At 32.6% G+C, this 26,387-nt stretch overlaps 4 protein-coding genes across 5 annotated transcripts in view; 2 read left to right on the top strand and 2 right to left on the bottom strand.

Annotated features, from left to right (window-relative positions):
• The first annotated feature begins 20 nt into the window (after positions 1 to 20).
• LOC122527206 (trafficking protein particle complex subunit 10) lies at positions 21 to 6,305 on the top strand. 2 transcript variants are annotated; one of them, XM_043651188.1, is made up of 11 exons: positions 25 to 376; positions 790 to 1,007; positions 1,098 to 1,291; positions 1,379 to 1,574; positions 1,634 to 1,745; positions 1,821 to 2,008; positions 2,092 to 2,310; positions 2,413 to 3,843; positions 3,941 to 4,402; positions 4,591 to 4,912; positions 5,011 to 6,305. In XM_043651188.1, exons 1-11 carry the CDS (start codon positions 298 to 300, stop codon positions 5,136 to 5,138), a joined length of 3,549 nt encoding a protein of 1,182 aa, XP_043507123.1. In that variant the 5' UTR covers positions 25 to 297; the 3' UTR covers positions 5,139 to 6,305. The 2 variants fall into 2 exon arrangements, with proteins under 2 accessions (XP_043507124.1, XP_043507123.1); XM_043651189.1 differs by lacking the exon at positions 5,011 to 6,305 and having other exon boundaries at positions 21 to 376; positions 4,604 to 4,818.
• Positions 6,306 to 6,906: 601 nt separating this feature from the next.
• Positions 6,907 to 7,926, bottom strand: LOC122527205 (H/ACA ribonucleoprotein complex subunit 3). Its single transcript, XM_043651187.1, has 3 exons — positions 7,755 to 7,926; positions 7,465 to 7,507; positions 6,907 to 7,407 (listed from the first exon to the last, which is right to left on the bottom strand). Exons 1-3 carry the CDS (start codon positions 7,806 to 7,808, stop codon positions 7,310 to 7,312), a joined length of 195 nt encoding a protein of 64 aa, XP_043507122.1. The 5' UTR covers positions 7,809 to 7,926; the 3' UTR covers positions 6,907 to 7,309.
• A 628-nt stretch (positions 7,927 to 8,554) lies between these two features.
• The window catches only part of LOC122527210 (dystrophin-like), a gene marked incomplete at its 3' end in the record, with an annotated part of 86,765 nt that continues 68,932 nt past the window's right edge, over positions 8,555 to 26,387 (top strand). The window contains exons 1-18 of the mRNA XM_043651192.1: positions 8,555 to 8,724; positions 9,381 to 9,471; positions 20,286 to 20,347; positions 20,423 to 20,515; positions 21,010 to 21,087; positions 21,161 to 21,253; positions 21,400 to 21,489; positions 21,565 to 21,763; positions 21,851 to 21,999; positions 22,065 to 22,460; positions 22,525 to 23,166; positions 23,252 to 23,374; positions 23,445 to 23,924; positions 23,998 to 24,155; positions 24,232 to 24,599; positions 24,687 to 25,474; positions 25,552 to 25,704; positions 26,105 to 26,266. Coding sequence (XP_043507127.1) covers positions 9,381 to 9,471; positions 20,286 to 20,347; positions 20,423 to 20,515; positions 21,010 to 21,087; positions 21,161 to 21,253; positions 21,400 to 21,489; positions 21,565 to 21,763; positions 21,851 to 21,999; positions 22,065 to 22,460; positions 22,525 to 23,166; positions 23,252 to 23,374; positions 23,445 to 23,924; positions 23,998 to 24,155; positions 24,232 to 24,599; positions 24,687 to 25,474; positions 25,552 to 25,704; positions 26,105 to 26,266 — 4,125 coding nt within the window. The remainder of the gene's footprint in view (positions 8,725 to 9,380; positions 9,472 to 20,285; positions 20,348 to 20,422; positions 20,516 to 21,009; positions 21,088 to 21,160; positions 21,254 to 21,399; positions 21,490 to 21,564; positions 21,764 to 21,850; positions 22,000 to 22,064; positions 22,461 to 22,524; positions 23,167 to 23,251; positions 23,375 to 23,444; positions 23,925 to 23,997; positions 24,156 to 24,231; positions 24,600 to 24,686; positions 25,475 to 25,551; positions 25,705 to 26,104; positions 26,267 to 26,387) is intronic.
• LOC122527204 lies at positions 11,489 to 12,660 on the bottom strand. The gene is made up of 2 exons (XM_043651186.1): positions 12,108 to 12,660; positions 11,489 to 11,764 (listed from the first exon to the last, which is right to left on the bottom strand). Exons 1-2 carry the CDS (start codon positions 12,269 to 12,271, stop codon positions 11,584 to 11,586), a joined length of 345 nt encoding a protein of 114 aa, XP_043507121.1. The 5' UTR covers positions 12,272 to 12,660; the 3' UTR covers positions 11,489 to 11,583.

Genomic DNA, 26,387 nt, shown 5'->3' with positions numbered 1-26,387 from the left:
GCTTCAAAACTATCGATATTACAAGACATGTTAAACGAAGATCTCAATTCCAACCTCAATAGAACTTATCAGGAGAATTTAAATAAAATGTTTGATTTATTGTATTATGTTGAATCTTTATCCATTTGTGACGAATAAAGCTATCATCCCGAGCTTAATACAAAGAGAACATTAAAATATTGGATATTTTATTTCAAGATAAATTGAAAAATAATTTTTGTATAAAGTAATAAAAGTGACGTAAAGTTAATGTAATGATTAAAAGCAAGTTCGCGAAGCAACTGCCAATCTTTAGAAATGAATTGCAATGGGGGGTCGTCTTTGGGTGGTGAATATAGATCAAATACCTTTATGGATATTAAACCAATTATCACGTGTAAGTTCAAAATATTAATATATGTAACCTCTTTATGGTGACATTGTTAGATATTATTATTTACGCCCTTAACAAACTGTCAATCTTTTTGACAAACTGACATTTTTTTTAAATCAGGATTGTTCGTGATACGATATTATATGTTTTAGATTACATAGCTCATAATAATAATTTTTCAGCAATATTTAAGACTTTCTAAATAATTAGCATTTATCATTGATGAACATATGTTATTTTAAATAGGTTAATTCTTTCTTTTTATAGTAAATATTTTTTTTTATGTATAGTGTTTCAGTTTTGTTGTATATCAATTATTTATCTGAATGATGAAACACTTATTAAACTATATATATATATATATAAAATATTTGTTTATATTACTTTAGTTTATTTTAATGACTTTTCCAATATAGATGCAGGAGATGAAAAATTATTTTCTACATTGGAAAACAGTTTGCTTCAAGCCATATCTGTCGATATGGTGGAATGGCGTAGATCATTTAGTAGACCAGTTAAACAAGTCAAACTTGGAGCAACATTTTTGCCATTTTCTAAGGATGTTCTGCCAACTGAGAAAGATTGGCACTTGATAAAGCAGCCAATATTTCATATCTATTGGACTGAATGTTCTGTAAGTTGGTTAATATTAAAATTACTAAAATATCTCATGAGTTTAATATGTACTTTCATATTTGTCTAATTATGTATATTGAGATTACAGGATGTAGATACTTATAAAGCAAGCATTAGAGAAGACATAGATAACTGGTTGAAGATATTAACACAGTATCATATTCAAGATTGGATGATTGTTATAGTGGAAACTTATGATATAAAAAAAACTAATAAGTTATTACCTAGGACAACGGTTTTAGATAAAATTCGTAGTGATTTTGCTGCTAAAAATGGTGATAGGTGAAGTAATAATTATTCAATGAATGTTGGATTTTTCTTTTTACATATTATTCCTTTATTACATCTTATGTTTAATGTATTATATAGATGTTGTTCTGTAATAAATCCGATAAAGTCAGAGATGCGTTCAGCTGAATCATGGAGAAGTTTAGTTAGCCGTATACGTTATTTAATGCTTGTTGCATATGATAAAAGACTATCTCACTTTGAAGATATTATTAGAGAACAAAGAGAAAATAGAAATCATCCAAACTGGAATTTCTGTCACTATTTCCTACTGCAGGTAAATTTTAATCAAGTATTAATTCAAATATCATTATTAACGTTAATTCATTATTTCAGGAAGAACTTGCATTTGTTTTACAAATGTTAGGATTATATGATGAAGCATTAGTACAATATGATGAATTGGATGCTCTCTTTACACAGTTTGTGCTTAATTCAAATGTAGGAGGTATGATATTTCATTTTCTCTTTCTTATTATTCATTTTTTTTAAATTATGAAATTAATTATTTAAAAATTTGCAGATACACCAATCTGGTTAAATTTATTTCAAACCCCATTAAATAACTGGGGTGGTGTTAATTTAAGTAATGGTACAAATCATCATTTAAGAAACCTTCTGGCTGAATGTAAAGCATCATTATTAGATCTTAGAAGTTATTTATTTAGTAGACAATGTGCCATGTTATTATCACTTAACAAACCATGGGAGGTTGGTATATATTAAAATTGTTTTTATTTGCAAAAAGTTTAATTTTACTATGAATATAAACATACAATTATATTTTAATTTAGGTTGCGCAAAGGTGCTTATCATTTGTTCATAATACATTAAGTGAATTACGTATATTAGAAGTTCAACGACCTGAAGGATCCATTGAATGTTGGTCTTTTCTTTGTGCATTAGAAATACTTCAAGCTTGTCAATTATCATCTTATAATATTGATAATAATCAACAACTAGATCTTTGCTCCTTACATACCGCGAGTTTATGGGCTCTTGCTAGGGATAAAGTAAGTTTTCAGACATATTGGTTGTAGTATAAATTGTAGAAATTATATAAATAATACTATAGATTTTATTAATAATATTATGAATTATGGAATTTATTTTAGTTGGGAAATTTAGGAAAATTATGTGGTTTAATGCCTGGAAGTGAACCATCTAGTGAACAATTACACACAGTTGTTTATTTGATAGCTGGAATGGGAGATTCTGAATCACAGATAGAAGGAAAATTAACACCTACTGATAAATTAAAAGAAGCACTTTCGTCGAAAGAGGCATTTAAGAAACAATATCTTGAACATGCAGAATTAGCTATGGGTACTTACAAACATGTAGGCCGAATTCGATCAGCTCGATTAATCGGGAAAGAATTAGCACAATTTTATAGTGAACTTGGAGAGAATCAAAAAGCTGTTGCATTTTTATCGGACGCCTTAAAAACGTACACTGACGAAGGTTGGAGGCACTTAGCAGCACAAACTCAGCTTGAATTGGCTCAGTGTTACAAAAGAATGGACGATGTTGAGAAATACACAAAAGTATGTGCTGCTATCGCTAGTTTGGATGTATTACATGTTACTGTTCGTAATACTTATTTTGAAGAAATGTTTGGGTATATGAAAATGATCTCATCACCACAACCCTTACTCGTAGAACTTGGATGTGCTTTTGTAGTACTCAGCATGGAAGTTAAAGTGATGGATAAAGTAGTGCAAGACTGTGTGGTTAATATCGAAATATATATGCAAAATTTATTTCCTAGAGAAGTAAAGTGTACTAAAGCGTCTATATCTGTTGAAGAAATTCAGAAACCTTTATCATCTAATAAAAAAAAAGGTTCAAGATTACCACCTGAACCATTAATTCCACTATTATCGAAATGTACTCTAGAAGATATGAAACCATTTGATCCAAGTTTACTTCAATTACAAGTATATTCATATTTAGATTATAAAGAAGATAAAAGCCTCGGATCAGCTAGTGTCTTACACAGAAATACTAAGCCTATTGTAAGACGTTCTGACAGTACAAAACATAGGAAACCATCAGTAAATGCAAAAGGTGATTTTAGCAAAGCACTATCCTGTGATGAATTTATTATGAAACCAGGTATGAATACGTTTACATTAACTAGGTGTGTTGATCAGCCTGGTTTTTATAAAGTTGGTCAAATATCATTAATAATTGAGGAAAAATTGGAATTTTTGTCACCTATTTTAAATCCTCGGTTATGTTACGAAGTAGCTAAGACTCAGCCTACAATTTCCATGAAATGTGGTAGAGACTTATTAGCAGGCCTTGTTCAAGACATAGAATTAGTGATTATGAGTGGGAGTATAAAAATAACAAAGGAAATGAAACTTAAATTACGTACGTCTAGAGGATTAATAATACAAATTGATAATTCACAAGAAACAATGTCTAAAGAATTAGAAATATCACTGCCACTTTGTGAACCATTTCAAACAATACGATTAAAGTTCAAAGTTTTAGCTGAATTACCACCAAAAAAAGATTCTTTATCAATGGAACATAAGGTATGCTTTTCTGCATAAAATTTAAAAATAATCGATAATTGTATGCAAAAAAATACACATAATTTAAAAAAAAATATATAATATTAAATTTTTCTAGTTGAATATACAATGTCCATGGGGTTCAGAGGAAAGCATACCTCTACATTTTGGTCCGCCACTTATGTCAAATATGAAACTTCATACAGCAAAACAAAGAAAATTTCTCCAAATAATTGTAACAGGATTAACAAATCAACATCTGCAATTAATTGAGCCAGAATTAACAACAGTAACATCAATAGATGTTAACTTTAGAAGTTTAAATCCTATTGCTGGTCAGAGATTAGTAATAGGTAATGGAATAAATGTATCATTTATGTGGGAGCTTGAAATTGGTAAAGATGAGAAGTCTTTGATACCAATAAAGACTGATTTTCGTGTAAAATATATACCAATCAATGATACTGAAGATCAGAATGATTTAAATAGTAATGACGATCCTTTGCAAATTCATAATTTACAAAGAATGGAAAAAGCATCGAGTCTTTATAGATGCAATTTTGATATTACAGATTATGTGGTAAGAATATAATTATTTCTTTGGTTAATAAGTTTAAAATAAGTTTAATAAGTATCAAAAATGTATTCTTGTAACTTATGTAAAAATTTGCTTTATGAGTAATTTAATTATAGTAAAATATAAAATATAAAATTTAGTTTTTAAATATTTCAAAAAGGTGAGTTTCTATTTATAATATCATTTTCCAGACTTTATTTACAGTGTCTTCAAAAGTTGAAGCAGCTGGAAATGGAGGTGAATTTTGTCGTGCTGGTAGTATGTGCCATCTTTATCTTACAGTAACACGTATGTTACCTAGTCCAAATCCAAGTCCTTCACCACAATTAATGTACGAGGTTCTTGCTGATCAAACCATGTGGGCTGTATGTGGTCGTACTGCTGGTATTGTGTCTTTGGAAGTTTTAGAAAAACAAAGCGTCACATTGGACGTGATGCCATTAACCAGTGGTTATTTACCCCTTCCTGTTGTTAGATTGTCTCGCTATATCCCAGCACCAGAATCCAAAAGTGGTAGGTATTCTAATACTTAAATATTAAAGGTATATTTGTGTAATTTTTTTTTATATTTGTATAACTTCATATTATTAACATTTATTAACATTTTTAAGATATGATTCGTAAAAGTGAAATAGCTTCTAGTTCAAGACTAGAACCATTCAGTCCTGGCCAAGTTTATAATGCTAGTAAAGCACAGCAAGTTCATGTTCTACCAGCAGCACCTTCAGAAGCAAACTAAATGCAAATATTGATATTAAAAATGTAAAAATACACCTATGGCATTATAAAATGCAAATTGTATGCACGTTGATCAAGACAATTTCTACGTTGTTTGGTATATTTCTACAATGCAGACTATATACGTATACATATAATATTATTATTATTAATTTATCAATCATCATTATACTAGTTTGTTTATATTTTTATATTTTTTAATTGAAATTTGGATTCTGGACAAATAAAATTTATATATATTGTTCAAAATTTATTTGTTCAAAAAACAAATTTCAATTTGCAGCATTGTTTATTTTTATTAATAATAAGCAACTATAAATTTAAGTTTTGCCATTATTACAAGCAAAGAAATAATATGACAATATTTGAGCAGTAGGTAAAATTCAGAAATTTCATAGTTAAAAAATACTGCTACAATATAATGTTTCTTTTGTGCAGTAATGTGATTTGTATTCTAGTGAACTTATTGAACAATATTCATTTTTTGATATTGTATAGTCCACGTGTAAAATTCAATCAACATATTTCTCTGTTCGATTTACTCTGAATGAAATAAGTTGTAAAAATTTGTTATTTTTATTTTAAAGTACATACTTATAATTTTTCCATCATATACCTATAATAATATAGTTTCTTTAAATTGTTTCTTATATTCCAAATATTTAATTTTTTACATAATTCTATGTGCTAGATTTACGATAATATTTGTGATAATTTCATTCAATCTTGAAATTCTTACAGATTATGTTATTTTAATTGTAAGATAATCGAATATTTAATTTTTTTGTTAAATGCAGTTCTGTAAAATTTGTACAAAAGTTTCTTCAGAATATACTCATAATATTGAATAAGTATTAGAAATGATATAGTTTGTGCAATACAAACAATACAAAAGCATCACAAAAAGTAATTAACATCTTAAGGCTAAAGCTGTGTTCTGTATCTAATTCTAATATTTGTGAAAAATGTAAGTATATGTAAGTATATAAAAGGAACAAGATATATATGTTATTTATATTACATTTACTTCTTAATTTCATTATTCAAAATATGAATATTGCAAAAAGTATCATTATATTGCCATGTTAATTAGGAAATCATCTTTGATTTAATCATTCATTGTGTAAATAAGATTATTATAATACTCAGTATGATATTTATATGTTAGAAAATATCAGAATTTGACATTTATAAGATAAAAAAATATTTTTCAATATAATATAAAATATATTTTAGGAAAATATAACAGTAAAGTTTATTTCCACATTATTTATTAATTAACAGATAGATAATCAAATATGAATAAATTATTAGATATATTTTTCATTTTGTTTGCAATTAAAATAACATTTAATGTTAACGTTTTTAAGTGATAAAAAACAAATTGAAGATATGCATATATGTATATATACATATCTTTGAACATGTGTATATAAAAATATTTGAATATGTTAAATAGTGTATGTATACATAATAGTATACATTGTTATTCTGCACTTTAAGTTTAGACTGATATATTTAATGGAAATTATGAATGTCATGGAATGTTGGTATAAGTTTTGAGTTTGCAATAATGATTTTATTATATATATATATATATATATCATTTCAAAAGGTGTTGATTTTTTAAACAACATAAATAGTTGTTAAAATTCTACAATATGTCTGACATAGTATTAAGATTAAAATATTAAAGTCAGTTCCATGTAATCTCATTGAAATATTATTTGATAAATTGTATTTTACTCAAAATAATTAGACATTGTATCATAGGTTAAAATATAACTTTTATTTTTTATATGTACATGTTAAGATGAATTCTGAATAAAAAGGATTTTATTACATAAAGTAAATAATTAATCCATTACACATGAAGTATCAATTATATTTCAAATATAATTTACACCCTAATGTAATTATAAATGTTATGAATACATAAACATGTTGAGTTATTGAAAAGCAGACATTCAGATTATCAGAAGAGGAAATTGTAGGCGTTAAAAGTTCAGTTGCCTATTTAAGCAGCAAGAAATATGATATATTTTAAGCATACATATTTAAGAAATTTTATGCTATATTTAACATCATATACATATATATATATATATATACACATATAATTATCACAACATGCATATATATGTATTAATTATAAATTATAACATAGAGTTATTAATAAGTAGGTAGCGGTTGTTGTGTGAGTAACAAACCAAATCTTCGTTTTAATGTTATCCTTTCTCTAGAATATTTATCTTCTGGAGAAAATCGAGCTGAAATAATTTTTTATATTAATTTGTTGCAAAATTTTATAGATGGTTGTTATTTACCTGGATGAGCCGATAGCGTTGGTTTTCCATTTGGATCGATTTTCTAGAAAATAAAAAAAAATTATATATATATATAAATAAAAAGAAAAGTGAGGTTATAAATGTTAATATATATATTACAAAGTGAAAATTTAATGCTTTCATTTGCGTATGTAAACAATTACAATTTGTAAATACAAAATAGAATTAACAAGAGAAAAAGATAATGCATTTTTTCTATAAACAAATGATGTACATAATATAACAAAATACATTTTACATATGTTTGTACATTTTAACAAATATATTACCTTTAATGTATATATTCGTTCTCCATTTTCATTCAAATAATACATTAAATACATTTTTAGCAATTAATTTTTATTTTTTGAATGAATTCGGATTGTGCTTGTCAATACCTCGTGCTCGTCAATACCTCGTGCTCAATGACTTATTCTGTCTACACAAAAAAATGTCTACATTTTCTACGCATGCGTCGTTCGAGAATAATTTGATCGATCACATAGATCGATTTATCTGATTTTAAATTTCAAAATTTTTAGTTACAGAGTTGGAATATTTTGAGTTATAAAATTACAATAAAAATAGTTTTTCTAAGTTTCTATAAAAGCTTGATTTCAAATTTGGGCATATAGTTTGCATTTAATATCTAAAACCTTAACGATTAAATATCACATTTTATAAGTTATTAAGATATCTTTTTACGTAAGGTATTTAAACATTAATAATTTAACATTAATTATTTAAATATTTAAATATTATTTAAGTAATTAATATTAATTATTTAAGCTTATTATAAAGAATAATTATTTTGTGAAAAATATAGATACAAAATTTTTCGAAATTAAGTAATAAAAGAAATTTGTTCAACATTATCTTCAATCAATTTTAATTGTACTCATAATGCCGATATGTTAAAGTGTTTGACGGTGAATGGTGTGGTTCATAACAGAGAAAAATTTAAGATTGACTCGTGCTTGTGTCAGAATATCTCGTGGTCGAAAATTCTGATTGTCCACACATATAACAGATCCGTGGGTGTAGAAGTTCTGACAATTCTTCTTAGCAAAGTCGACATTCAAGCACGCATGGTCGATGCAACGAACCGCCAGATAGTCACAATACAGAGTGTCACTTCCGTTGACAGACAAATCATTGTCAGTGTGAAACGAGTATTGCCTGCAACAGCAATGTATTCAGACGTCATCCTACGTAGATCGTGTTAATATAGTTTTCTGATCTTTTTTAACTATATTTAAGGTAATTTCTACATATTTCGCATATTCATAGATTTATTCAAGTGGAATATTAATTACATTTCAATATAATCTTCAATTACTGTATATCTAATCATCAACATCTAATCACACACGTAACATAATTTTATATTGACGATAATATTTTACGATAATACTTTATCAATTTATTACATACGGTCATATTTAAAAATCTTTCTCTCTTTTAAACTAGATATTTTTATGTAGGTATAATAATCTAATTTTTGTAAAGCGTATCTGTAAATTGTACTATTTATTTTATAATCATTTCTTATATATTTGATAACTTATAATTTTAAATAGGCAGTAATAAAGTAAAATGCTTAATTCTTAAGAATATAATTTACAAAAACTATTCAATTATTAACATAATTTACAAAAATCAAAATACATTGGAAAAGATATGTCGTGCAAAATTACATTTAGTTAAGTTAAGGTTAAAATTGTGTTTGAAGAAACTCATTCGAGTCGTATTATCTGTAAACACTCTATCCGTAAAAAATAATCATATACCGATACCGATATATCAACTTTAAAACTAGCGTGAACTACTGATCTAGTACAGTTTGATGTTATACAAGTTATTTATTGTGAACAGAGTTTTTTATTTTATAAACGAAAATGACATATTCTTTTCAGATGCAACCAAGAAAAATTCGATGGATTATTCAAATTGAGGAAGATCCATGGCAAGGTGAGAGCGTCGAGGAACAAATTTCCAGCATTAAAGGTAATTTAAAGATTAGTTAAAATATATATTTCAAAAATCTCGGTGTGAAATAATTTTATAATTATCTCATAGTTTTATAATTGATACATGATCAATTGAAAAACAGCATAAATTGCTTTGTCACTTCACTCATTAACTACAATAATGTCAACATACTACCTATTTCATTCATTAGGATAGTATACTTGTTATTGGCGCTCCGTATCATTTATGTAATTATAAATAGAAATAATCAACGCGATCACATTTTACACCACGTTTTACTTTGTTCCATAATGTAAAAAATATACAATGTATAGATAAAATTCGTTATCATACATAGATTTCATGTATATCGTGGATGTAATGTTTTTGTTAAATTTATGTTATTAATTTTATATCTGACAAAGATTTTCACGCGTAATTATTTTTCAATATTGTAAATCTTCACGTATAATATGATCATATATGTATATCAAAGCATTTGAATGTTATCTAGAATATATATATGTCTTATTACTTTGCAAAACTTTAAAAAGGTATATATTACCTCCGAAAGTTCTCGAAAAACACTTCGCTTATTATATTTTAATGCTTTTCAAAAGATTTGATCTTTTAAGCATGTTTTAGATATATTCGTTATTAATTCAAATAATTAATGCATACATTATCTACATACATCGCAATTTTTAGTATTGATAAATATCATTTTCGCCATTTTTTCTGCTTATAATGCACGTGACGATATTTTTGGAACACATGCGGTATTTCTGGTTGGTGCATTTCGCATAGAGAGAGGAACAGCAACAGTTATATATGAGCCTTGACACCCGATATTTCAATTGCACGTTGTCTATTTTTTAAAGCATTTTTTTTATATGTGGGACTTTAAAATATTTTGAAACCTATACTTAAAAGAGTAAGTAACGATTTTGTAATTTTTCTAAATCGAATATATCGTATATAGTTATGAACGTCTATCGATAGCTATAATTTAGAATTTCTGGTGTTACTTTTATTCATACCGAAGCGACAAATTAACGATAACGAAATTTTCAGTGATCGAATAAATTTAATATTTGATGCGTCGGCGCTGACTTCCAGAAAGAAGATCGCCTACGAGGCAAGCTTCTCAACACCTTACAGTATCTCGACAGACTGCACCGAATGAGGTTCTTTGTTAACGAAATTCATATGTGATCACATTAGAATCTACTAACGCACTATCAATTGGACTCTCATTTAACCAGATTTAACGCATTAATAATTCGCCTGCAGAAAAATATTTAAAATCCGTGTTTATTATGGTGAGATTCTTCAAAGAATTAAAAGTTTAATAAAACTGTAATAAGATATCATTTCGATTATTAATATGTCTAATCATAGATATCGAGTGTTTAATGTTTAATGTTCAGAACGATATTTTGTAAGGAAGTTAATTATAATGTGTAATTGGTATCAAAAGTTGAATATTTCAACATTGTGAATGATAAAGCAATGTTTACAGTTTTCAAAAGAGTGATTTGTTTAATGTAGTGTGTAATACAGTGCATTTTTACAATGTGCTCAGCAATTGTAAATATGTGATAAATTGTTCAACAAAATATAGTATATGAAGAATATTTGATAATAATTTCAAATGCAGATACAACCGGAAACAAGTATGGATGATGATATTTGTAAGTATATCAAATGATAAAACTGCATAAATAATTTGTTTTTATAATTGTTAAAACAATCGCGAGATATAGTGAATCACGGGTTTCACTATATGGATACAGAAAACATTCGTTAAATGATAATATATCTATGCCTGGATTACTTGAAGAATTAAAGACACGACGCTGTGGGAGGTCTCAACTACAGAGATATACCTAGACGCATTTCCCAGAATTGCACTAATTTCGTTTTGATTCAATATGGTTTTTAAGAATACAAATTTAAATTTGTCGAATTCGGATATCCGATGTTAAAATAATATTTACATAACCATATCAATTTACTCTTACCATATTATTTTTAATTGTAGGAAATTTTGATTTCGAGATGACAATTGACAGAAAAAAAAAATTTAAAATTCATACGATAGAGTTATACGGTCTACCTTTTTCTATCTATTCCATTCAGAAGAGACTACTTCTTTCGATTTCTGAGATCCTGTTTACCTGCGATACATTGGGCCTTACGGTGCGCAAGGAAGAGCTGGAGGGCCTGTTTAATGCTCATAGATCGTAATTTTTCCATGTCTGTTATAATTAATCCTTCGAGATATTTCACAGATACTAAATTCATTTGATAAACTATTTGTTGCCTTCTGTAAATTTTTTAAAAGTTATACAATTATCGATTATAAAATTATATACTTGACAAATGTAATGTCGAAAGTACAATTGCACAATTGTTTTTTAAATTCGTAATTTTAATTGAGTCGTCTTTCGATCGAATAATTTTAACTGATGATCAACTGAGTCCAAATTTTAACACTCCTTTCATTGTTTTCTTACGTGGACATCAATAAAGTCCCACGATATATTAGAGAAAGGGAGAGATCATTCGAAAATAAAGGAAAGAACGAGGCGATTAATAGGCAGAAACGAGATAGAATGAAAGAATATATCGCTAGAGGGCGGGTACGGGTGGGGGAAGTTGGGCCTTACTTGTTCCGAACTCCGAGGTTGCCAGTTTGCTCGAGACTTGGCCGGTGTGTAGTTCGTTCAGCGAAATTGACGCTCGTATGAAAGTAAGAACGTATGCCAATTTTTTTTTCTTTTCCATTTGCATTTTTGGCTCTTGAATCGTTTATCGTTCGTGTCTTTCTCATCTTATCGTCATCAAACACTCGCGTTCTCTCTGTCTTTCTGTTCCTCCGATTACCTGTGAGCAATCGACGACATCGTGACTTCACGTATAAATTTCAATCGCGTCAAAGATTTTGGAGCCTTGCTTGAAAGAAACGCCATCGTCGATGGGAGTAAGGTAAACAAGGGAAAAAGATAGAAAGAGGGAACGTAAGGGAAATAGAGAACGCGAAACGCGAGCGAGAGAAACAGAAAGAGAAAGTTAAAAGTCCATGTGTGTATGAGTGACGACGTGTTTGCGTGCATACGGGTGCAGTGGTCTTCTTGACAGTGTGGAATCAACAAGTGTCGTGTACGGATCGTCGTTGTCGCGCGTCGAGCGCGCGTTTCTAACCTCATCATCGAAATCGGCTCATCGAGAGTCGGATTCGTTCGTTTAATCGTTAGCGATTGCTGCTGTTCCCAGTGTTTGCTTTTTAATCGTACAATCGGCGAGAATCCGCGCAGTGTGACGACCATAATCGATGTGATATTCTGTGTTTTCTACTAACGTGCCCTTGGATATTGTTACGTCGCCGATTCGGTGGCTGCGTCTCCGCAGTCTCAAGATGGAAGTCGTTTACATAGGTATGTTAGCCAACAATTATTACTTTAACCATCAGATCTTCTTATTATTGTTACTTTTACTTTGAAAACGTCCCGCATGGGTGGAATGAATGTCTTGATATACATTTATCTTCTAATTACGGTTCGCGTCTTGACATCTTGATGTTAGTTGAGAGGCGCTCAACATTCCGAATTTGATCGGAAAACCGGCACTCGTTCTTCTTTGTTTTTACTTTTACTTTGATCGTTACACATTGAAAAACAGTCGAGGATTTAATAACAGAATTTCACGATTAACTGGATTATTTAGACTCACTTTTCGTTGCGATTTAAATTATTTTTTACGTTTACCACGTTATATTCAATAATGAATGAAATCTATAATAAAATATCGTACGTGGCTCAATAATTTATTGTGTTCTTAGCGTAGAACTCAAAAGATATATTTTATATAATATATTATTATTTACCAATGCATTCTACTCTCACCATCAGTAGGCAATGAGGTTATCTATATCCTAAGGTATGCTTTATCTAATCTTTGAAATTATTTATTCAGCATATATGCGAAACGCATGTACATGTCAAGAAAGAGGTGCGATACACGTGCACGTCAGGAATGATAACTGGGCTGCGTAAGTGGTATCATTTAGATTAGAACGCGTGCTTCGTGTAGCATTTATTAGGTTCGATGAACGAGTTACGATATTACGCGGCATGATATAAAAAAATCGAAGCGCGCAAATTTTTATTCTTGATTTCCTCAATTTTCAATTTTACTTTCAATTTTCACCTTCGTGATTTAGTTTTTAGATATTGAATACTACAATCAAAAATAACTTTCGTCAACAATATTTAATTAACAATAACGAAGGAATTAATCTTTACACTGTGTTAAATTTGCTACGGTGACTATACCGTAATAATAGCTATAGTTTAATATCTATTCATAGACAACATTTCTAATTACTGGTTACGAAAACAATGGGCTTTTTCTCGTGAAAAATCTGAAGCATCGTTTGTTAAATAAAATGTAATAAAGTGTTACACATTGATGCATTAATAGATTAATTCATTAACACGCAAGCAATTAGATAATTGCGGCAATAGATCGTTTAGTTTCACTTTTTTTTTTCTACTGCACGTTTCGTTATATCGTTAATTATTTTTAATTTGACACTGATTTTTGAGGAATTAATTCATTTTCATTAAAATGACATAGAATGTGGACATTTTTTAAGATAGCTGATTGATTATCCATTATTACAGCGCGAATGATTCATTATACATGTATTTGTTAAAATAATGAGTCTCTTTGTTTCCCTTGTTTCAATGAGTCTATTTCAACAGTAGAGAAAACTGCTTGTATATCTTCGGTAGAGAAGAAACGCATTCCATTCTGTTTCATAAAACTACGTAACACTAGTATGACGTACTAGTATGACGAATCAAATGTTAAATGCAAAAAAATTCCTATTTTATAGATCGTTTATTAGCGTTACGTGATCTTTAAAATGTGTGATTGTCACACAAACGAACTCGAGATATTCATCAAAAGTTACGATCCTACATTCCTATATATTGCTTCAGATTTTTCATGATAAACTTCGCACTGTACTAAAACCAGTTGGTTTTCAACCGACTCAGTTTAATTCAATTCGATTTGATGTGCCATTTTAGTTTGATTTAGGTTTTATTCGGCTCGATCCGATACAGAATAGTCTGGTCTTCTGAATATATGAATATATTTATTGTTAGTTTAAAAAAAAGATACCTGAGAAGTATGTTGCTAAACCTATAATGTAGTACACGAGCGATATAGAAAGTTCTAAACAGATACGGTACAGTACAATAATACATCGCGGATTCATAACACTAAATACTTTATTACATTGTATCTGCAAATAGATCGGTAATTTCAGAACGGATTAACCTGGCATAATCCATGCAACCGATCTGACACTGGTCGCGATTAATATCTTTCGTGTTCGAACGTTATAAAATTTTCATCGTGTTGCCTATTACTACTAGCATTTGGTGTACGCAATACGTGTTTATTAATACAGCTAATTTTCAGTGAAATGGTAAAAGCATTAATCGCTGTTAAGTCGATGCGATACGAGACATCTATTAACTGTTCATTAAGTGCGTTCGATGTTAATCTAAGTCATATAGTGGACCTATTAAAAGTTATGCATCTTCTTTCAATTATTCCCTTTATTCAAATTACGATTAATTACAACGATCGTGGTTGATAAGCATAAAAATACTGTGAATTGCAGTTCGATATTATTTAATTCTGCATAACGAGAAATGCCTTATCCGTAGCTGCACGCGGAGGTTGTTCCAATTAGAAGTTAATCATGATATTTTTACTGTACTACATGCCTGAAAATTACATGTTGGATGTTCGAAAATGTAGCCATATGTGCTAGATAGTGGGATACTGTGCGAACATCACGCCGTCTCATTAGTTCGTTTGACCTATGAACTTCAGATGTTGGTGTCGTTTAGGGCCAACGACACGCGTTTCAATATACGCGGCGGTCCTCGCGGTTGGTAGTCCGCATTGTCATCTCGTTTAAATGATTGTTCACCACGCTGGCGACCATTCTAGCCGGTTAGCTTGTTTGAAAAGTGCACGCGGTGCTCCACTTGCATTCAGCCTGGTGCCAATGAATGAAAAGGCGTCACTGAATGGCTTATAGTCTAAAAGTGTTTAAAAGCTTTGCGACTCTTGTCCCAGCTAAGCTAGAGTGCTGGCTGTATAGACTATTGCACAGTATACGCGCAAAGTGCGTTCAATTCGGCGAATAGAAATGTCTGTCCAGATAGAACGTTTCCCGCGTTTTTACAAACCATGGTTTCTCATGGCTCTGAAGTTTCGGTATCCTCTGGTATTTTTTACTGCCACATAGAAAGAGTCTATCTTTTACTACGTATTTTTTTCAATATATGTATATATTTCTGTGTATTCCTTTATACAAATGCACAAAACTCTGCGAAACGGGAATAGTAAAAGTTGCTTACAACATCTTTGCAACGATAGGAACATTCTTTGGATTACAGCCTCTCCCTCCCGGTTGTTCATAGTGTCCTCCTATAAAATTGCGAACATTAATTGTAGCCGTTGTGCTACGTTACGTTGTATTTATAGAGCAATTTTCCGGCGTGTGCAAAGGGTTAAAAGTTCCTTGGCCACTACCTCGACGGTGTTTACGACGAAATTGAGGTAATTTATTGTGAAACGGCAAACGACGCGGTGTATCCGACTAGCGCAGCTAGTATTCCTCGTCGCCTCTTTCGAATTTTCCTCACCTCATTTACTCGACATTTGCATCTTTTTAATGAAGAGGCGACATCGAGTGGTTTCGAGCACCTCGTTCTCGGCGGCTCTTCTCGCTGGATGACGCTTAACGATTCCAGGGAGGAAAAAAGAAGGAAGACAGAGAGAGCGGGGCATCGATGGGATAAAGAACGCTCGGAAGAAAGACGGGAGAGGATCAGGTTCGAGATCGTTAATTCGACTTTGCCAAGCGGTCGGTGGCGTTCGCCAAGAAACGACGATGCGTAAGAGCTCCGGACTCTACGTGGAATCACAACTCGATACGTATATAATTCTACCTGGAGATTCGAACCTGAGCGTAAAGATACCTCGGATGGAGAGCATTTCTCCCGCGAGTGGTAGCCAGACTCGCGAAAAATGCTGCGTCCTTGAGGTAACCGACACTCGAGATCGTGCTGCGACAGCGATACCTGCAAACCTAGCGCGCTATCGATGGCGTAATGGTTACTGATGTAACCAGAAGATCGGTGCGATTGTAAAATATAAAATCCTCATGCTCAGACAGAGTTTTTCCATCTTTTTCTCTCGATAATACGAAATTCCAAATCCAACTTACAGCTGCAGAATATTTATCTCGTGATTTTTAATCCTGTTTTTAGTAGGAATTAACTCTAAAAATCCTCAAGCCTTATTTAGATTACATTCAAAATATAAGTCTTAATATTCATTATATCTTCAGTCAGAAAATATCTTTTACGTGCAGATATTTTAAAGATATTGCGACGATAATTTCTATTCGGCTCGACCTTCGAAGAGACTTCCCTTTAATCGTTCTAGAGTTAATCCACGGAGATACTCCTGCTCGAATCATGTTAAAATGGATCACTCTTGCGAACGCGCGGTAGAACGCGACACGAAAAAAAAGCAAGCATTTCTTTTTAGAAAGCTGGCCGCGATAGATGCCAGTGCAGCAGCGCTTCATCGCGAAATATTTGTCCCGTTGATTTGTTCTAATGAATGCGTTCACATAGCGAAGAGAAGAGAGCTCGTGTTAGCGTGGTGTTTAGCTAAGTTTAGCGATGGTTTCAGATGGCTGGCACTGTTTCCTCGGTGATGTATTATCGAGGCGTTAACAGCGTTACGCGCGCCGAACTTGTGCGCGGTTCGTTCAACCCTCGCAATCGCGGAAAGGGTAACTCGTGACAATTGATCATCGGGAATCATCGGAGCAATCGGATATCGAGACTCGTACACCGTTTCAAGTCCGGGCGAATCCTCTCTTAAGCGAAAATCGATTTTTAAGGCTCACTGATAAACCAACGCTAGACTTTTGTTCTATTTCGCGTGAATGAGGTGTCGAACCTTATCGGAAGCTAAACAATTTCCTGTGCCACCGCATATATGTAAATACGCGTATCTCTCGAAAAGCTACCATAGACATTAATATTCTCTCGCGTACTTGGCCACCGGCTGTTTACGTTAGTTGCTTTGAAAGTGAAGCAACAGATGTGCGTACACGCGTATAAACACTTGAATCCATCTTTGGATTTTCGGAAACGCAAAGGGAATTTCGCTACAGATAGTCTGTACGAACATGTGCACGCAGCTGTTACGTTCTCCAACTTCAGTCAGATATGTTTGTTTCGGTACTGACAATACACAGCTCGTGAGGGTGGTTGTTACTCGAACGTTGCCGGGCTCGAGAATATTAACGACTTAACGGTTTCGTGAGTTGGATGCACATTACTGATTGAAACTACATTTTGCTATTTACCGGTGATATACGCGACTGTATTGTTCGAAACGCCGAATCATAAATAGCTCTCTATTTGTTCGAGATGTATTTGCATCAAAGTAATTTTCGCTTCAACGCGAGTCAGGATGATTTCAGAGCAATATATCTATCTCCTCGTCCATAAAACTTTAGTTGATAAATACGTTCGATTTTGTAATTCAGCCACTCTTAATTCGAACCCTGTTTCACCAGTCAACGTCGAAACTGTGCTTACGTCCCGCTGTTGACATAGAAATAACCGGTTAACAGATAGACTCCACAGTATTCGCGACAATGTTTAAGGTTCGCGTTTCCCGTTTGATACCATGAAAGCTGAATGACCTCGGCTCAGAAATTCCGTTATATCCATCATGTACAACCGTCACCGAGCTTGTCGTTGATCCACCATCTTGGATCCTCTTCTTGTATAAACAATACTCGCAGACTTGATCCTCCCAGATCGCAGCGATGCGAGTAGAATCTTTACAAAATTCAAAAGACTCGTGAAACGTTGAATCTTGTACCAGGCATCGTTCAGACATCGGGAAACTACCCGATCGTTATTCCAAATCAACGAACTTTAATCCAGTTACCTATTCTAGGATTCTAATTATTTAGAGACAGACGGCCGAGAAAGGATAGAAACTCTCTGGAGCGGACTTTTAATCGATCTCCATCGTGAATTGTCTCGTTCTCTCGTTGAAAGCCGAGTTTCCCAATGGGAGGGTATTTTTAAACAAGTTAACTCATCTTGCCGAGTGAACGAGTAAATACCGCGACCTATTAGCAGCGTGGCTAACGTGCATCGCCATCGAACAATCGTTCCGCTGGTCGTTACTCTCGATCGCGTAGGCTGGCCCGATCGAGAGCGCAGGAAGTGGCGCGTTTACGTGACGCGATTGAACTTTTCTGGCAGAAAACGGCGGTGATGCACGGAGGAGGAGGGTCCGGGGAGGCACGGTCATCCGTGCAAAGAAAACCGGCGATCGCGCACGATGCACGATGGTGCAAAAGAACTCGGTGCACCATATTCGGAAGCGGCACGATTTCGTAAGGAAAGGCTCTCCATGCTGACCGGTGCCCGGCCAGGAAAGACGCACGCTCTCGTGCGCGTGTATCTTTTACGGCATACTTTGCTTCGGCTACGTGATTGCCATTCGTGATTTCTCTCCCCCCGCTCCTCCTTGTCCTTCTCGTTTCATTCTCTCTGCTTATCGTCTACCATTTCGTATCGTAAGATAAGCGCGGTCGTTTGTGTTCATTCATCGGTGGTCAGTGACGTCCGCGCGGCGTCCGTGTCGCGTTTCCTTTTCCATTTGCTCGTTTGTTGCAATCTAGGCCGAAAAAATGCATAGCTTTCTGAATCGCTTAGCACCGGGGCTACGCCGATGCAACCTCGATGATTAATAACGTTGCTGATGTTGATGGACTTAATTGTCGCGATGCCACTTCATTTACGACCCTTCATTCCATTCGAGCTCATTTTCGGCGATCGAGGAGGTACTAACGACGAACGGCGATGTTTGGAAAGAGGATAAATGATTTAGAAAATTTGCAGAGGATATTAGCTTGCCCGATTGAGAATTTGCAGCATCCAGTCGACAGGGGTAAGCTAATATGATCGGAATCTGAATATTCTGGTTTCTCGTAAAAATCGCGAGCTAATGTATGCGGTTGCGTTGGATTTTAAAGAACTTTGCGTAGATACAGGAAACACGAGCAGACACGACGAATTATTCGTACAGTTTACGGACAAAATATTTGTCGTTGGCCACCGGATTTCAAACGGATGGTTAGGGGTACTTGTTCCCCGTGGCTGTAAAACGAAACTCGCGACTCGTGAAAAATCGCTAGCCTCACAGAAAAAACTAGCTACAGGTATTTAAGCATCAAGCTTATGACTTTCTGTTGGCCGACCTAAATTTCAAGAGTTTAGTGCTGCATCTACCGGGGTCAATGAGTGTCAACGCGATAGATGACGAGCCGTCGTTGCCACGTCGACAATAATTTCGCGGCGGTGGTCGAAATAACAATGAAACCCACCGCTGTTGTTACAGAAACAAAATATTTAAATCAAGGTCCTTTTAAATCGTAACGCGAGATTCGACTTTTCTACTTGTCCATAAGTTGCAGTTGGATATGTTATGCACGCCGATAAATATATTAAATTAATTAAATATGCAGCTGTTTTTAAATTTTCGTAATTTATTTAATTTCCTTTAACTATCGAGCGCTATTTAATTTTCAAGATCAAGACATCATTGTTAACGAATTCATCACATGAAATTACGTATGTTCAACGATGCAAGTGTATGTTACAAACGACTATGAATACTTCGATTATTGTAACGATTCTGTATGTATATTGCAGATGAGCGAGAAGACGTACAAAAGAAAACGTTTGCAAAATGGATAAATTCGCAGCTGCTTAAGGTACGTACCACGATTGTCTGACTAATGTAATAAACATTATTTGTCAAACATATGTTGAATAAAATCTTTGCACAGAATCACCACGAGCCGATTTCTGATTTGTTCGTTGACTTGAGAGATGGCAATCGATTATTGTCCCTGTTGGAAGTTCTCACGTCGAAAGTCTACGTAAGTACATTTTCAATATAAAAATAAACGATTATATAATCGAGACGGATCGACGCAATGGTTCATTACGAGGCATTATGCGTTATTTTTATTTCATGTGCAATGATGTAACCTTTTAAACATATCGCTGACAGTTGTTCCGTTTTTGAGCGCGCCTCGTGTCTACATTACGAGACGTACGAATAGAATTCCAAGCAGGTGCGCCTATCGAGTACATATTACGGATATTTGCATGAGAGTGCTGATTATCTGTGCACGGTAGGCGTAAGAGCATTCCGAGGGAAAAATATGCGTTGTTCCGCGTATTTGTGTTGCTTCATCGCCGATTTTATTCACTTGGAAGATTCGCTTTATTTACGATACGTTAATCTCTTCAATCTCATTACTTGTAATTTTCGTTACTCCTGTAACAATTTTTTTTTCATCGAAAGCTTACAAAGATATTTACATTAATTAATGTTTGTTTATTACATGTCTTTATTTGTTATTTGTAGAAAAGAGAACGCGGCCGAATGAGAGTTCATCATCTGAATAACGTTAATAAAGCTCTGCAAATTCTCGAGCAGAATAACGTGAGTTGCTAGTTTTACATCTGTGAGGAAAAGTATAAAGGATGCAGGTTAATATCTTTTATTCTGATTTTAGGTGAAACTCGTAAATATTAGCAGCAACGATATAGTTGACGGGAATCCTAAGCTAACACTCGGATTAGTATGGAGTATTATTCTACACTGGCAGGTCAGTTTTATGGCTGGGTCAATTTGCTGAGAATAAAAGTTGTCAGCAAATATTGAGCACGTGTTTATTGCTTGTCATACGTGTAATTTCACGTTATGGATTATCCTTTAACACGTCGTTTATTCCATATTGAAATATTTATTTAGGTACATTATCATCTGAAGGACTTGATGACGGAATTACAACAGACAAATTTGGAGAAAACTCTTTTAGCATGGTGTCGTCAGAATTCACAGGTGGAATCATGTTTGCAGAATAGAATTAATTTTCTCAGTTATTTATGCCATGTATAATAACAAAATTTCTTTTAGAATTATCCTGGAGTTGATATTAAAAATTTCACGACGTCTTGGTCGGATGGTTTGGCATTCAATGCGATCCTGCATAAATGGAAACCACATTTATTCGACTTCAATAATATAGCGCGCAAACATCCGAATGCTAGATTAGATCACGCATTTCGTATTGCTCAAGAACAATTGGGTATCGAACGTTTGTTGGATCCAGAAGGTAAAAACTAAATTGAAAATTTATTAACATCTACAATACATTTAGTTGATGAAATTTAAAATTTATCGACGTTGTATTTTGTCATAGACGTGAATACATCGGTACCGGATAAAAAATCAATAATGATGTACGTTATGTGTCTTTTCCAATCATTACCCCATTCCGGAGATGATATCGGCGAGCTCGATTTATCAGTAGCTAGCGATAATAGTCCTGTTACAACCCCGGGAGCAGAGGTATTCAATTTGACTTCATATCGTCTAGTAATTATATGTATTCTTTTAAGAATGTTCCCTTGCAGAATACACTGTCTTTTACGAATTTTGGAACGCCTGCATCACGACCGATGAGTCTCGCAACGAACGTGTCCGTGGAACTTGGTGGTTATCAAGTTGCTCTCGAGGAAGTTTTGACCTGGCTTCTGGAGGCAGAAGATAAATTAAATCACGTCCCGGAACCTGGATCTACTTTGGAATTATTGAAGCAACAATTTCACGAACACGAGACATTTTTGGTGGAATTGTCGGGACATCAGGACGGAGTCGGTGCCGTATTGGAGGAAGGTGCGAGATTATTAGCAGAAGGTGGTTTACACAAGGATGAGGAGCATGAAGTTCGAGTTCAAATGTCGTTATTAAATTCTCGATGGGAAGGACTTCGAATGCGTGCGATGGAAAGGCAAACCAAAATTCACGAGGTGCGTCTGGTTTAATCGTTGGTTGTATATATGATTAGTAATTAATTTTTCTTGTTGATTACAGGTTCTCATGCAAATGCAGCAAGGCCAGTTGGATGCACTGCGACAGTGGTTAACAAGAACTGAAGATAGAATTTCGCTAATGGCAGCGATTGAATTGAATCAATCTGCTTTGGATGAACAACTGAATAAGTTAAATGAACTAGAACAAGATATTGCAGCACAGCAGGGAGTCGTCGATGGTATGAAAAACATGGTAGTTGTCGTGGATGAAGAAAACTCCGAAGCAGTTTATACGCAAATGCAAGATCAATTATCTGCTCTCGGAGAGCGATGGATCCATATTTGCCAGTGGAAAGAAGAAAGAAGGCAACGTTTGCAAGCTCTTTCTTCGCTCTGGCAAAATGTTAATGATGGTTATAAAAGACTAGTATCATGGTTGAATGAAACTGAAATTACGTTAAAACAAATGGAAGCAAATCCAGCGTCTGAGATTGGCGAAGTGTTAGAAAGGATTAAAAAATTACAAATTTTGAAAATGGACATGGATACGAATCAAAGAAAGTTAATGTCTTTACAAGAATCAGTTCAAGAATTGGAAGGACGAACTACTTCACCAGAATGTGTTAATATATTAGAAAAAATTGAAAATTTGCAAGATCGCTGGGAAGCGGTAGGACAGATAATGGAAGTACAGACGCAAAGGGTAATATATAAAATTTGTATATTTATATATTTTCTATCTTCATATGAATAATAATTCCATTTTTATGTAATTTTATTAATATTAGATAACAAACTCGGGATTTGAATTTGACCTAAAGACTAAGAGGGAAACAACAGTAATTACCGGCAATGAATGGATGTCTGAAACAATAACAAGTATCGCTTATAAAGAAGAAATTGCTGCAGCTGTATGTTCATGAACTAGAAAATATTTATTTGATTCATTACATGCTGTATTAACATTTTTATTTTTTTCAGTCCACACCTCACAGTGATTCGAAAAAACGTCGTGTAGATAGTACAACTAAACATGAATTCGAATCTGCGTTACATAATCTGTATAAATGGCTTGATTATGTTGATTTAGAAATTGGACGATCGGAAGGAGTATTTGATGAATTGAGCATTGAAGAAAAGAAAGTCGTTTACAATGATACAATAGCTGATATAGAGGCACACAAAGATGATTATAATAGAGTTTTGGAATTAGGAAAACATCTTCTTGGAGAACTAAAAGATGCGAATGAATCGATCGAAGCAGAAGAGACAAAAATTAAAGACATACAGAACTGTTGGATGGCAACTAACAATCGGCTTGAAGAAATAAAATCTCGTATAGAATACCTGGAAGAAGTGAAAAAGTTTCGAACAGAATTGGCTAGTTTAAATTTAATGTTAGACAGCTATTCTAAATGGTTCGATTCGAACAAGGGAAACAGTCAAGTAGAACCATTCAGGGTAAATTTCTTGGTTAATTTTGAAAGAGCTTTGAAATATTTCACATGAAGATTTAAATATTATTTTCATTTAGGTAAAATTGAAATCAATGAAATCTCACGAGGAGCGTATTAGAAAATTGTTAGAAAAAATCAAAGAATTGTCAGAAAATCAAACCGGTGGTAATGAAACAGTTAATTTAAATATTGAAATACAAACTTTTGTTTCTAACTGGGAAAAATTATATAAAATGTAAATAATTTACTTCAATATTAATTTGTGAAAAATTCATTCGTACATAACAATAATTTTTTTACAATTATTTTAGACTCTCTGAAAGATTAACTGAATTAAATGAAGCTGTTGATAAAACACCACCAAAAAGGTATACAGACGCAGTTGCTAATCTTACTTCTTTTATTAACAATGTGGAGAGCATGTTATTGTCAGAGCACATAGTGATGTCAGATGATAAAACAATGACGGAACAATTACAAAAATTCAATGATTTACAAAATTCTTTGAAGGAACATCAAGAGATTTTTAGTTATGTAAACAGTGTTGGACATGAATTAATTATGAAAACCAGTGGAGATTGTCAGGGACAAAGACTTAAAGATGCATTACAAGATCTTATCACCAAATGGAGTGATATCCCTATAATATTAGAAGAGCGTCAACAAAATTTGTTAAAAGGTATTTTTGTATAAATTATACTTTCTAATTATTTTTTTAAATATTGTTCGTTCGTTCTTTTTAAATATATTTTAACTTTGCATGTAGATATACAGTCTTTAAAGGTATTTAATGACGAACTTTCGGGTCTCGAAAATTGGCTTGAAAAATCGAGTCAGTATTTAGAAGAATTATCGCAAGATAGTGTATCAAATAATATTGAAAGTATGGAACTTAAATTAAAGCAAATTCAATCTTTTTGCGAAGATATAAATCAAACCAAACCTCAAATAGAAAAACTTCAAATTTCTACAAATAGATTACTGGAAAATTCTGAACCAAAATTTGCGAATATATTAAACAATAAGTTGGAAGTTGTATCGCATAAATGGAATGCTATTGTTGACGGTGCTAAAAGTTTAAATGACAAATATGAGGATACATTGAAAAAAAATGATGAAATAATAAGTGGCATAGAAGATTTTACGAAGTGGTTGTCGACCCTAGAAAAAGAAATACCAGTTGAAACTAAAATAACATCTTCGGTTGAATTGTTTCAAGTTCGTGGCCGATATCAGTCATTAAAAGAAAAGATAGATAAACGAGTAGAAGAATTTAGAAATCTTAATGAAATGGGTAATGATAAATTGTTAAGTTCTGAGGGATCTTCGGTGCAAGAACTTGGTAGACGGTTTACGTTTTTAAATGCTCGGTGGACAGACGTCACTGATCGTATTTATGAACGATATAGACATTTGCAAAATGCCAGCCACGAGTATGGTGAATTCCGCGCTTTAGTTGCACAAGAAAGTGATTGGTTGGATAAATTAGACAAACGATTGAAAAGATCAACAGAAAGGGCTGCAGATGCTGAAGAAATATCAGAGGAACTTGACGTAAGTATATAGTACACGTTATAATATCAAATAAATTTTAGTTTGCATAAAAAACAATGAATTCCTGTTTTAAAAAGGATTTGGAGAATTACATACGAAATCATCCAGAATTAAGACTTGAAAAGATACAAGAAATTGGTAAACAGTTAATTGAAAGTAATATCATGACACATTCCATTCAAGCAGATGTAGAAAGCTTAACAAGTCGTTGGGAGAGCTTAAATAATCAGGTATGTGACTTTTGTGTATAATGTTATAATGCTTGAAATATTGATTTTATTCATAACAAAAGATTGTATTTATTTTTAACTGCATGCATTATTGCTAAAGAAAATGTTTAAATATTTATTTAGATATGTCTATTGAAAAATGTTAGTTTTTTATTCTGCTTTAAAAGATTACTTTTGCTTGTATGAATTATAAAGCTTCTTATTTACTTAATTATTTGAAATTATAATATTATATAAAAGCATATTATTATTATTTAGATCAATTTTTAAAAATTCTTATATCTTTAAGTTAATAAATTTTTAAAAGTTTTTTAAGTTTGGTAAATACATTTAAACAATAGTGTATTCAATAAATTAATTAATTAAGTTACATAGAAAATTAGAATTATATTTTGAGTAGGCAGGGCAGCGAGCAAAGCTGCTGGAAGGATCAGTGAAGCAAGCACAACAATCAGAAGGACGTATTCTTGCCCTTCAGCATTCCTTAACGCAAATAGATTCTGTACTAACTGCACGTCTTGACTGCGACCTTACTGCTGATGATTTACCTCATGATTATCAGGTCTGTTAGTGAAATTTTTTCTTACTCATTTACTAAACATTTGTTTAAATGTTAATGCAAATGAATATGTATAAACATAATATGTGTACTAAATTCGTCTTTTGCTCTTATATTAATAAAT

This window comes from Frieseomelitta varia, unplaced genomic scaffold, assembly GCF_011392965.1.
Source record: "Frieseomelitta varia isolate USP_RPSP 00005682 unplaced genomic scaffold, Fvar_1.2 scaffold_213, whole genome shotgun sequence".
In the NCBI taxonomy this organism is placed as follows: Eukaryota; Metazoa; Arthropoda; class Insecta; order Hymenoptera; family Apidae; genus Frieseomelitta; species Frieseomelitta varia.
Note: the sequence above shows the minus strand (reverse complement) of the source record. Positions and strands in the feature narration are given on the sequence as shown.